This window comes from Geospiza fortis, unplaced genomic scaffold (genome assembly GCF_000277835.1).
Source record: "Geospiza fortis unplaced genomic scaffold, GeoFor_1.0 scaffold19, whole genome shotgun sequence".
Classification (NCBI taxonomy): domain Eukaryota; kingdom Metazoa; phylum Chordata; class Aves; order Passeriformes; family Thraupidae; genus Geospiza; species Geospiza fortis.
The window spans coordinates 1,358,318-1,371,934 of record NW_005054465.1 but is presented as its reverse complement, the minus strand read 5'-3'; the positions used below and the strand labels follow the sequence as shown (position 1 = coordinate 1,371,934).

Here is a 13,617-nt window from a genome sequence, read left to right as displayed (position 1 = left end):
TTTTTAGAGTGAGATAGAGCTTGTTTAGTGGTTAATTGCTGTCTGGGAATGGCATCTGAGCAATCTTCTTAATATACCCCCCTTTTGTCCTCCCAGAACACACACCTATACCATCATTCCCACACATGCTAAATAAAGAAGTTCTTCAGAGTTCTGCTCATACATATCTTTTTTCAATGTAAAACAAAGAGTTTTGACAATACCATTGTCTTGTAAGATATCTGAAATGGCTGTCATTAAATTTCATTTATTCTGTCACTACCTGAAGACATCTGTGAATGGAATAACATGAAGGGAGAAGATGCAGTTATCCAGCCATGACCACTCTGTGGACGCTGGATTACCTTGTCTGTGTGATATATGCCAACACTGCACAAAAGTCTCTGATATCTTGGATTTTTAAGATAGCACCTGCTGTGTAGGTGCCTGGCCTGTCCCAAGAATAGCCTGTACCACCAAATGCTTACATGGCATCCTCAGAAACCCTCCTTGGACTGCACAGGTATTCCCCCAAGTACAGCCTGCATTTCTAGCTACATCTCTTTGCTGTGCTACAAAAGCTCTGAGCCTTACCCCACTGCCCAGCATGTACCTTTAGCTCTGCGAATGAGGGGCAGGAAAGCTTTTGTCACCCTCACAGTGCCCCATAGGTTGACTTCTGCCACCTTCTTGTAGTTGTCTAAACTTGCAAATTCCACCTCTCCGAAGGTTGAGATGCCAGCATTGTTCACTAGGCCCCACAGACCTGCCAACAAACACATGATTAAAGAGTGGGACAAGGAAGAGTGTCACAGAGAAAACACCTTCCTTGTTGTTCACAGTAACCTAAAACCTTAACAAAAAACTGGGTACTTTTGTAGAAATAAGTTGTAGAGAAAAATCCAGCAAGGAGATGAAATATGTTCTTCCTCCACCATGGGCTTGTTTGGAACATCAGGGAAAGTGACAGGGCCACACAAGTATTGCCTCTTGACCATCTCCTGTACAGTCAAATGCTCCTCCAGAGCTTTATAAGGCTGCATCTGGCTCTCTTTTAAGCCTCCCCTTGATCCCAGGTTTGTATCCACTCAGCGACTCTATAATGAACTTTGCAATTTGGAAGGGGCTGGACTTTCTCCCACAATTAGGAGGGGAAAAAAAGGAAAGAAAACAGGTATTTTTGATTTCTTAATCCCCTTCACAACTCTGTCTTGCTGTTTGGAGGGTGCGTGGTATTGATCTGTACGTTCATGGCCTGGTTAACAGCTGTCTGTGTTTTCGTCCAAGTATTTGGTTTCCCTCAACCCTACCTTTATCAGGAGCTAGCAAACTTACAACCAACATTTATAACTACTGAAATTTAAAAATTAATGTCTTTTGCACATGCAGTCCTGTCAAAATTAAATTGACTGCATTTCCCAAGAGCTTCTGTGATGAACCCTTTACATGTCAGGACTTAGTGGGTCAGCAAGGACTTGACCCTTCAAAGCGATTACTGCAGGACTCCCAGTGGCAAAGGTCTGTAGGGCTGAATCCATACTGTCCATACTGTCTGTATGGCTGGGCTGAATCCATACTGTCCATACTGTGTAAGGCTGAATCCATACTGTCCATACTGGCTGTAGGGCTGAATCCATACTTAATGGATTTACTGAAGCATGGGACTATGCAGCCATAAACTGCACGAGGAACAAACAGAGAAGCTGGAACAAGACAACAAAGTTGCTCCTCATTAGATGTCCTGCCATACACCATGGTTATTTTCCACTGTGTTGGAGTCAGGGCTGGACTGTCAGGGCTGTATTAGACTCAGCTGAAGTTGGGGCCCCTTTCCACTCCAGGACCTTCCTCTTACCAAGAACTAACAGGGCTAAGAAGGAGTCTTCATGTCCAGGGAGCTCCAACATTGCTATCAAAAGCACCAATGTCATGCCACCCTGTTGATAAAAGTTATCAAGCTCTCTCTCAGAAATTTTTGGGCTATTTGCCCTGCCTCTGCTCCATGGCTTCCCTATTCTGATGTATGAAAGTCTTTTAACTCTCACCCTGTATTGATTCAGTCAGATAGTAACCATGTATTTTACCAAACATAGTTCTATAAGCAAGTTGCAATACTCTGCCAATATGCAATGGCATTAACCTCCTGTTGCACTTAAAAACATCAACATGCCCTTGGCAGACGACTCTGTGCTCTCACGTGGGCCCCAGTAACCCTGCCCTGTTCCCAGCTAAGGCTGTTCTCTCTGAAGGCTGTTTCCAGCTGTGTACAGCTGTGTACTGAAGCTCCCAGTTTTAGTGAGTCAAGATGACTGAAATTCACACTGATCTGCATCCAGCACAGTATCTCACCCTGAATGAGGTCCCTTTGTAATTTCAGAGTAGTTTCACCACTAACAAAACAACATTCTGAGAAAATTTGGCAGGAATTTACCAAAGACAAACTGTCGGTCACAAACTGACCTCTGCATAGCATTCCTTACCAAATTCTTGTAAATTTCTGTACAATTTCCCATTTCCTGGGTTGCGATGTTAGTTCTCATGAACATCCCTGAATCATTATTTACCATCATTTGTTGTTGGAATTCCATTGCTCACAGAGCAGGGCACGTTACAAACAGAACAAAGTGCTGAGGGGAGCCCAGTCACAGGGCTGTTTGCTGGACAGCAATGTGTTTATTGAGCAAAGCCTTATCACTATTACGTTTCTAGAGTCAACAATACAGTGGGAACTGCATGAGACCAAAAACAAATGGGCACTCCTATCAAAAGAGTTCAGCCTTATGTACACAGCACAGGGAGAAGAGGTATAAAGAAATGCAGAGCGCAAAAACTGTTCTGCACTAGCTCCTCTGGGGCCACATTCAGTGTGCAACCACACCTCTGTGCAAGGCACCTCAGTCTCAATAGTCTTTATGTTCCAGCACCTATTTATTGAGTACTATTTATTGGGAAGCCTCAAACCTCAGTCACACCAATGGGCCTAAAAAGAAGCCTTTGTTTCTTTGCACACGGTGCTGAGGCAAACAGCTACAGGAGGAACCAGTCCAACTTGCTGATCAGGGATGCAAGACTTCTCTATCCCTGCTACACACACAGTTTTGCAAACACTGCTGCATTTATAGAAGCAATAGAGCTGCTCCCTTCCAAGCTTTCACTCAGTGGGAAAAGGCTTTCTGCTACCACTGCTGTTGCTGGGCTCTTCAGGAAAAGCTTAAGAAGCTGTGAAAAGCATGATGAGGGCTGGGTGATTGCGTAGGAAGAAAAATCATGCAGAGAGAACATGTGTGGGATCAGAGCTGGTACATTACTCAGTTACATTTCATATGCTTGTTTTAGGAAAGGTGTGCTCACGTAATCTGCATGAAGATTAGAGCTGCTGTTATTTACTAGCTTCATACTTGCTGTCAACAAAACCAGGGCCATGGCAGACTCATCCAAGCTTCAAGATGAGCAACACCTTCAAGTCACAACCCTGAAGTCCTGAAGCCACAGATGTCAAAATTCAGTTCACCCTCAGCCTGTGTCTACAGCTGCTGGCCAGCTTGCTACTGGCACAGAGGCTGCAGAAAAGCCTGTGCAGGGCAAGAAGTCTCCCCTCACCACATGGGAAGAAGTCAGGTGGTGTCACATCAGGCTCTGACTGTAAACTCACATCCCACTACCAAAGCACTTCTAAGAAGGAAAGAACTCTTATCTCTCTTTACATGCCTTTGGGATCCATGAGTTGGACTCATGCTTAAGGTGACACCTGGATTAAGGTCATCTCTGCCAAACCTACCCTGGATTCCACTACACATCACCTCTGGGATGTTGCACGGCAAACTGAAAACATGGGTTGATCTGACTGGAGATTAATCCAGGTTTGGGGGCAGTTCAAATCTGTGCTCCAGCTCAGCAACCAGTTGTACCCACACAGCAGAGGGGACAGCAGCAGTAAGCAGCCAGGGCCTCTCACCTCTTCATTAGTAGGGTCACTTGCAAGGTCTGCATGAGCTAGGAGCACATGTGGCAGGAGTGCAAGGAAGGGATCAAGCTCTGGCTGTTCTGTGCCCTTCACAGACAGTCAAGGACAAAGACACAGATACTTGTGGGCTAGCTGCCACTCATGGCTTTTTATGGGATGTACAGTTAAAGCCTAATCCTCCAGCCAGTCTTGGTCTCTTTCCATGTGGCTGCCACATCAATAGCAGGACAATTGTCCTCACTGACCTGAGTACAGCACGGCCTGACTGCCAGCCACATACTGTCACAGGCCTTCAGGCTTGTTAACCCTCTTTTGGTGGTGCACAGAGCAAAAGACCTGGTAAATGCATGGTCTGCTCTGTGGAAAGGATTCTGTGAGCAAAAGATCCCTACATACCTTCCTCTGGCTCCTTCAGGGTCCTCTTCACAAAATCCACAGCCTGAGCCACCTCCTGGTCACTGCACACATCCATCTGTAGCACTTTCATCCGGTCAGACTTCATGTTCCTCAGCTCCCTGGCTCCATCTCCATTCTCATCCTGTTCAGGAGAACAGAAAGGTGTCCCACTAAGATGGACCAAGAACAGCAATGCAGCTTGGGGCCAGGCATATTCACATGGACAGGAAATAGAAGCTACTGACACTGCACACACAGGTGTAAACTTGGTGCACAGCTATGCACAAACCAGCGTGCCATCCTCCTGTTCCCTCCAGCACCACTTCCAGAACTGCATCAGTGACCCAGTGCCCTGAAGCCCTACAAAGCCCACCCTGCTCTTGGCTACTCATGATTGGTTTCACATCCCTAACATGCTGAAATATTGTGCCAGCAGGGGAGAACCATGGGTGACTCTCCACTGCCTCAGTCTCTGTGCTCTACAGGTAACATAACTTGTACAGAAATTGGAGTCAGATGTTCAGGAATACCTGTTAGGTGAAGATCTGCTACACAGCAGCACAATTACCGACATGAGGCATGGAAGGAGATTCTGGCTAAGGAAGAAAGAATTTTTTTTTTTCACTCAATAGGCAAGAAGAACTTCATGGCTCTGCTTTCCTTTCCACCCTTTTCCTTTCTTTCCTCCCCATCCCACTGTTATCATTAGAGATTCTGTTACTACTGTGGGGTTTTTTTTTTTGTTTAGTCAAACGTAAACACAGTTAAAATTCCAAATTTTACCTGCTCACTTCCAGGCAAGATTGCTGCCTAAGCTTTAGAGCCTTGCTCAGGTAGTAAATAACAAATAAAAGTGAAAAGAGCACAGATTAGCTACACAGTTCCACAGCAGGCTTGAGATTTAATTCACAAAACTATTCCCTGAATCACAAGCTCTGCCTCATTAGGGAGGAAGAAGTTATGAATTGGTGAGTCACCATGCCTGGCTGCCACTCTTCCTTTATCACTTGATACCACTTCCCACAGCACAAGGGCAAACAAGGCGAGCAACCCACCCACAGTCACCTGCTCAGCAGCCTCTGCAGCCAGGCAGATATAAAAAACATGTAACTGCTTAGTTTTTTATAAATATCTCCGGCTATTTAATTCATATAGCATACAACATCTCATCTCCACCTTCAGTCCAGTGAACAGTGACACACAATGACGGAAAAGAGCTGAAATGTCCATCACAAACGTGAGCAAAACATGGCAGTTCTCTTAAAAATCAATATATAGTTACATTGGCATTATGACAATAGTAGGAATGAGTTCTTGGCCCCACGGCTGCATGCCATTTCACAACTGACTTCTTTCCCAATACAACAAGAACAGCAAACAAAGTTGGAAGCTTTTCTAATGCACATCAAACAGGCTGTGTGTGACAGGCTGTGTTGGCCCTCTTATCTAGCCATGAAAATGATCTCCATGTGGTGTTACAAATAGTCAACAACATGGTCACCAAAATATTATATTCCCTTTGAAACAGATGAGGGTTGTATGATGCCTCACTGTATTTCTGGAAGATGTTACTGCATCTCACCAAATTTTATAAAGCAAATTTCCACTACTTAACAGTGTATAAAATGGAGCAAATTCAGCTTGTAAAGAGAGAGATTTATTGTAGCTATATAAAAAGCCATAACTATATCTCCATGCAAGTGCCAATTGTCATTTGAGCACTGAAAAGACCTTTCCCTGCATTTTTTCTCTAATCTTGCATAATACTTATAAAATAAAGAAGAAATATTTCCACTGCTTTTTGAGAAACAAAGTCTCAAAGTCTCATAGGCTGGCAACTTAAAAATCTGGTAACAATTGTTTGTATTATTCATATGGAAATTATTTTTCTCCTATCACCAATGGTGATATCTGCAAAGTTACCTTCCCAGCTACAATTTACTCATTATTGACAAACCATATTGATTTTGGAAGACTGACTTCAACGTGCAATATCAATTGGAACCACTTTTCATAGTTGCGTACACCACCTTAGCCACTATTTAACAGTAAAACAAAGTGCTCAATTCTTTTGTCCAGAACACCTCTTCACAAATGGAGCAGCTACAGATTTTTATGGAAGCAAGCGAACATAATCTTATGTTCTGTGGTCTTCAGGAGCTTTAAGTACATTCCTTGTTAGGTACCACATGGTATCTTGTTTTTTAAATGGTAGATTTAAATGGAAGTACCATGTGGTACCTATCCCTAATGGCTGGGATAACACCTGGAGCAGTTCCCATGGGAGCAGCCAGACTGTCCTCCCAGGGATGATCTTCGTGATCTTCACCAGCAGGAGCCACACAGCAGCACAAATCAAGTGAGGTGCTGGCAGCAATGGCCCAACTGCTCCTCAAAGCCTCTCTCCACTTCCCTTTGCTGTCTGATTTTGTCCTCCCAAAGAATCTCCCAGCTTCCCCTTCCCAGCTCCATAAGAGTTTAAAGCCATCGTGCTCCAGCCCAGCCTGCTGCCCAGGTTCTCTCCATAGGCCTTCAATGGGACTGTGTGGTTTCCTCCCAGCTATCTCCTATGCCTTGGTTATCCTGCCTTGGCAGCCCTGCAGGCTCTGCCTGCCCTCCCCACCCTGTGCCTAGCAAGGGCTGCTCCTGGCTGAGAAGCCCAGTAGCTCCACAAACCCTTTACCCTGAGGCAACTTGTTCCAGCTTTTGGCTGTCCCCCTTCCCTTCTTTGCTCCTCTCCCCTGCTCTGGTTTGGAGGATCCCAGTGCAGTGGTGCAGAGGAGAGGCAGATCACACAGATGTTCATCAGTGGAGAGCCCCCCTGTTATAGACACAGCCATGGCTTTTTCCCAGGGAAGCTCCTGGGATTCAGGATTAGGTGCTGGCAAGCACTGGGGCACTGCAGTGGGATGTCAGGGGAAGCAGGAAGCCATGAACAATGCTGAGCTCCCATGGATGCAGTCACCTCGCCCCGTGTGCGCCAGTTCCTTCCCAGCCTGCTGCCAATGCAGGCGCTGCCTTCCTGCGTTTCCTGAGCGGAACACCTCGTGCTTGTCCTTACTGCATTCCACAGAACTGATTTCAGACTCCATCTGACCTGGCAGGATCATTTTCAACCCTGTTCCCCAAAACACCTATAATCTTCTCTGCATGGTTCTGTGCATACTTTTTCCTGAGTGCAAACTCTCTTCTGGGGGGTACTTCCAAGGATATATGGTCCTGGGACTAAACAGCAGTCACTGAGAGGGTGAGTTTGCTCATGAGACTATCATGAGGGACTGTAACAAGGTGTGACAAAACACTTACTGGGATACATTTATTCGTTCCCCTTTAGCCACTCTGCTGCTTAGCCAAAATGAGATTAGATTGACCCAGCACAGTTTGTTCCCAGTAAACTTATACAGGCAGGGTGCATCACACTATGATGCAGTCATCTGTAAAACTGACAGGGCAGTGTGTGGCAATTGCATCGAGTGCACTGAAGGTGAGCTGCCTGGCTGGCAATTCCAGAGGTCTAGCTCCATTGGGAAGGGAAGGATGATATCTGTCCTCTTCCGGGCTTCTGGAAATCCCCTGGCCTCCAGGTGCTCTTGAAAATATCACCCATGGGGCAGAAATCACGATGGCTCATCCTCTAAATGCCCTTAAGTATATTTCATCAGGCCTGGTGAACTTGAGCACGTTAATTTATATAAACATCCCTTGTTCTTTACCTTTTCTTGTCCACAGTCCTCATGATAACAGTTGGCAGTAGGGACACAAAAAAAATTTATTATTTTTTTCAATAAGATCAAGGAAAATAAACCAATTATTATTTCAACTTTTTCTGTAATTTCTACTTTTAAGGTTATTTAATAATCTATTTCTGTGTGGTTTTTCCATCTTAATCCTAATATATTAACAGAAACTTCCTCAGTAGACTTACTTGCCCTTGCTTAATGTTATCCCTTTTCCATTTGATCCTTTCCAGTTCTATCCCAGCCTGCGTGCAATATTCTTTTTATTCTTGTAACTTTATATTTGACTGTCTGATCATTAGGAAGCTCCTCATGCACCTCACAGTCTGTTATGCTGTATTTAATACAAGAGCTGTCTGTGGTGGTGTAGTACATCAGGGATCCTGTAATTCTCTGTATAAAAGCATGTAAGTGGTGATGGACTAACTAGGTGTGAACTAAGAGCCTGGCATCTGCTTCATGACAACTGCTCCCACACCTGCTCTGACCCTGCTGGGAACCTACAGCAGCTCACAAGCATGAAGCAAGCAAGCAAACAGGCTTCACTTCAGGAGCATTTCATTTCTTTATGGAGTTTCCAATAGAGCCTGTCCCTCTCTGCTCCACACTAGCATGTGCCTTCCAAACAGCCCCCATCAGCCACCCTATTTTCGTTTTCCTTTGTGTTCCCTACATCTGCTGCTCTGCAGAGTGCCTGACTTGCCATCAGCACTGAGACAGGCATCCCAAAGCAGCAAATGACATGATTACTGAAGGAATTACAGAGGCTCCTTATGGAAATTTCCAAACGGTGGCAGTAATCCAACAGGACTCTCTTGCTCTCAAGTTTCACAATATGTCAGCTGATAATAACTTTCCCTTCTGGTATGGTGGAAGAATGTAATGTCTGCCACAATCACACAGGGAGAGAAGGCCACCCTTGTTTGTTCTCACCTTCCACAGTACTCAAAAATCTGTAGTCATCATGTCCTGAGCACCTGTGCTGATGTGGTCATCTTCAAATGGAGAAATGAGTGACCATTAATTGATTTTGAACAATTCAGGTCAGAAATCACATGAGTTTTGACTATCAATACAGCAAAAATGCCTAGTAAAGGTAAAATCCCAGCTGACATGGAAATGGAGCCAGCCCAGTTTATAAAAAGAGTTTCACAACACTAAGTTGTAAGTCCTTTGCTTGAGTAGGGATTGAAATGAGGAGTCTGCAACCACTTCAGATTTAGTGTGTCTAAACTTATCTCTTACAAGTGATGCCACCTGCTAAACACATGTGACAGGAAGTCAGACCTAAAGATGTCAGAAATGTATGGTAAATTCATTTATTCAGCCATCCATAAACTGAACAGCTTGTACAGAAGCTGCAGAAGCACAGTTGCAAGACATTTTGGAAACAGAGCCTTAATAATGCAGAAGAGGCAGCTTGGAGATGAGTTTGGGGAGAGTGTCCACAAAAAATGACATTGTGAAAGACAGCAACAGGGATGCCATGGAAGACAAAAACCACAGTGCCACAGCGATCTTGGCCTATCACATTTATGGTGTTGTGGTATTTCTGAGAGGCTTGCAGCAGTGAACAGGGCCACACTGTACAAGTTATTGTACAGACATGTAGTTGACAGAGAAGCCCTACCCTAAAGAGCTCACAATTACAGGAATGAGGTACAAGATAGAACAGGCAGATGAAGCAATGGAAAATGTAACAATCCCTGCCCACTGCACCTCTCTCAGGTCTTGAAGCAGGGTAAATGGAGGCTGCAAATCAAGATGCTTTCATTTGAGAAGTGTTTTTCTCTGATCAGAAAAATTTTGATTAATATCTCCACTCACCATGAGCAAGCATCCAGCAAAAACAGTAAATCCCTTTGCATGAAGGCATTTTGCCAAGGCATGTCCAAAACCTTTGTCACAGCCTGTTATTAGCACCGCCTTCCCTTCAGCCTGTATGGGGAAAACAATCACAGGATACCATCAGATATTAGAATACAGACATCACCACCACCCTGCCCCACAGCACAGGAGCCACTTGCAGTCCTGCAGACAGGGCAGGTACAATTCCAGCTGCAAGTGACAGTGGCATCTGGGTGCATAAACACAACCACCTCCCAACTACTGTGAAATCAAATTTATGCAGTTGTTGGTCTGTAACAATTTGTGTTGCCTTGATACCTGAGCTGGAACAGTAACTATTCCTTTAAAGTATCAGTGGCCAAAGCAGAACAGAAACATTTCAAAAGAAGTTAATGGTCTACCAGTTCATAGTAAGAAAAAGCACCATAGAGAACGTCCAAATGGCAGGATGTCACTGGCTTGAACTGTACAGCAGCTCTTTTAGCTGCTGAGTGACTGCTGTCTGTTCCCCACCTACTCCCACTCTATGCAGCACTTTCCATGCTGTATTTTAGCACACAGGAATGTGACTACAGGTTAGACCTTCTTCCTGAAACACTGCAGTCTTAAGAAGAACAACTTATCAAATCCTACAGTTCTCTCCTACATTATCATTTGACTGACAGGTAAATTGAGAAAGAAGATTTGATATTCCATCTGATATGACACAACATAGGGTTGAGATGGATAGGAAAGCAGAATCCCAAATCCTGAAGAGAAGCTATAGCAAAACACTGCCCATTCAACTTCTGTCTTTGCTTGAAAGCCATCTCCTCCCCATAGGTGTGAAGCAATGTGAGCTAACACTTAACCCAGCTAGAAGGCTGCCAGCTGCTGTGCTGCACAATGCTCCAAACTGCAACTATATCCATGAGGCAGTAACATGATACAGCAATAAAAATGCAGAGGATGCAATAAGGAAGTGAGGTCAGTCAGATCTCTCTGGAGATATCAGCAGCTAATATTGCCTGTTACTGTATTCACAATGGCTGGAATATGAACACACTTATGTATGAATTGCACTGGCTGGTCCAGGCACATTTTAGAGAGAAATGGGTCAATCACCAGTGCTCCCTCATCTCTTGCTTTGCTGACATGTGGTGTAGCAAAGCAGCAATAAGGAATGATTGCAGGGTGATAGTGATCAGAGCATTACTGCACAAATTCAGGGTGAGCCTCAGCAGAGAACAATAAGCAAATAAAACTACACCCTGTCCTATAACTCATGTTGAAGTAACTGCTCTCAAAGGGGAGTTAAGATCTGAAGCTGAAACAAGAACTGATCAAAAGTCTATCCTGCATTTATAATACAAACACCCACAGTAACATTGTACTATAACCTATACTCAGGCAAAGAGCACCTAGGTACAGACTAGCTCTATTAAAGCTCTGAAGATAGCTACAGCTAAAGGACAAAAGATGAGTGAGAATTAAATATACAGTGCTCAGTCTGAATTTAATTTAGAGTGACACAACTCTAAGAGAGATGAAAATCAAACATTAACCAGATCACAGAAATTGTCAAGGTCACCTCTGGCAATAACTCAGCAAGCTGGCCTGTGGAAAAAAAAAAGGATTTGACATTTTTTTCTCTTTCTCTCACTTCCCTAGAGCCTTTGCCTCTGAATCTTGAAGGCAGAGCACTTCCCAAAAGAGCAGGAAGTATGCAGCTGTAATCGCTTCCAGAACACAGGTCAGGCAAGCAAAGATATCCAATCCTCAACCATCATTAGCTCAAAAAAAAAATCCCCAATCAAACAACCAAAATGTAGACAGAAATGAGGTTTAAAAATCCTCTCATCTGCCTTTAATAGTATGGAAAGTGAGGGACAACTTACAGTTTGAAAAGGATCTTGTGATTGTTATTTGCTATAACCCTAATTGCTGGTAATAAGACACGTGACTACAGCATCATGGCTCATAACAGACAGCAGCACCAAGGAGCATGCAAAACCCCAAGGGATGTACTGGATCTCACATCTGTGCCTGTGCCTGTCTGTGCCATGCCTGATGGACAGAGAGATCCCAGGGATGACAGCAGGGATCAACCCCATCCCCAGCCAAAAGGATCCTATGCCAGAAAAACTTCTGAACACAGAAAGGCCCAATCACCCTTATCTTTTGAAAGTCCTAAGATAAGGCTTAATGGGCCTGTTCCTGAAGTTTGATAAGGCCAATCTGCAGCTTAATTTGACTCAATGCTGGGACAAGCAGAGAGGATCAGTTATCAGCACAGTGACCTTAATGAGCATTCTGAGGAACTTAGGTGCCTCCCTCACTTGGGGTCATACAGGGCTGCCTGGAAACACTGCATAGGAGACAGAACTCCAGTGCTGACAGGGTGCCTGGCACAGCATGCTGGGGTCTGCAAAGAGCACTTGTACCAGAGGCGCTGCTGTGGCACGTGGGCACAGTAACACTATGCTTGCTGTGTGATCCACAACACTGTTCCTCACCATTCAGGCAGCCCTAGCAGAGCAGCCTCCTTTTAACCAGCAGTCAGTTCAGATGTACACAGCATTTCCTACTGGGACATGGCCAGTTTATTAAATAGTATAATTTATTTTACTAATGCTGGTGATCCATCAGAATTATACATTTACTGCAGAACAGACTGAAGAAATTGAAGCTACGTTTTCAGCCTGTCTCTCTAGACAATGTGGGAATACGGCATGCTTACCTAGACTTAATATTTTCCTAATGTGCCATTTGTTTGTTGTTTGTTTTTTTTTAATCCTGTTCCCATTTGTGGCTCCCCTGACCATTCCCTGATGTTATCAAACAGACTGATTTTAGGATAAGTGCAGCTCCAAAGTAAACTTGGCTTGTTCCTTTTTCCAGGGTTGGGAAAGCCGAGGTTTTCAATCCCTGGTAAAATAACTGAAAATATTCACTAAAGGGAAGGTATTTTCTCAAGTGGAACAGGGATGGAGAAAGTAAGAGAAGCAGAAGGGATGAAGGAGTGAAGTGGCAGGCTACAGCTGTTATCTGGCCATTCGAGGGGGAAGGACTGAGCTGGAGTTCCTGAAGCAAAAACATTGGCTCAGAGAGCAAGTCATATCCTGGGCATCCAAAGCAGCACGGACAGCAGGGCAAAGGAAGCGATTCTCTCTCTACTTTGGTGAGACCCCACCTGCAGTGCTGCATCCAGCTTCAGTCTCCCAGCACAGGAAGGACATGAACCTGTTGGAGTGCATCCAGAGGAGGCCACCGAGATGGTCAGAGGGATGGAACACCTCTCCTATGAGACAAGGCTGAGAGAATTTAGATTGTTCAGCCTAGAAAAGAAAAGGCTTTGGGGTGACCTAATTGTGGCCTTCTACTATCTGAGGGGAGATCATTTACAGGAGCATGTAGTGACAGGACAAGGGGGAATGGATTTAAATTGAGAGTAGGTTTAGACAAGATATTAGGAAAAAAAATCTTAACTGTGAGGGTGCTGAGGCCCTGGCACAAGTTGCCCAGAGAAGCTGTGGATGCCCCATCCCTAGAAGTGCTCGAGGCCAAAGCAGACAGGGCTCTGAGCAACCTGGTCTAGTGGAAGGTGTCCCTGCACGTGGGACGGGGTTGGAACTGGATTATCTTTAAGGTCCCTTCCAACCGAAGCCATTCTATGATTATATGAACATGATCCCCTCCAAGTGAAGCGCTGCG

General features: G+C 44.6%; 1 protein-coding gene across 1 annotated transcript in view; it reads right to left on the bottom strand.

The window, feature by feature from the left end:
- Nucleotides 1-13,573, bottom strand: part of LOC102036609 (D-beta-hydroxybutyrate dehydrogenase, mitochondrial-like) — a 16,616-nt gene extending 3,043 nt beyond the window's left edge. Inside the window, exons 1-4 of the mRNA XM_014309905.2 lie at nt 13,565-13,573; nt 9,904-10,014; nt 4,340-4,481; nt 593-745 (exon numbers count right to left, since the gene is read on the bottom strand). Coding sequence (XP_014165380.1) covers nt 593-745; nt 4,340-4,481; nt 9,904-10,014; nt 13,565-13,573 — 415 coding nt within the window. The remainder of the gene's footprint in view (nt 1-592; nt 746-4,339; nt 4,482-9,903; nt 10,015-13,564) is intronic.
- Nucleotides 13,574-13,617: the final 44 nt, after the last annotated feature.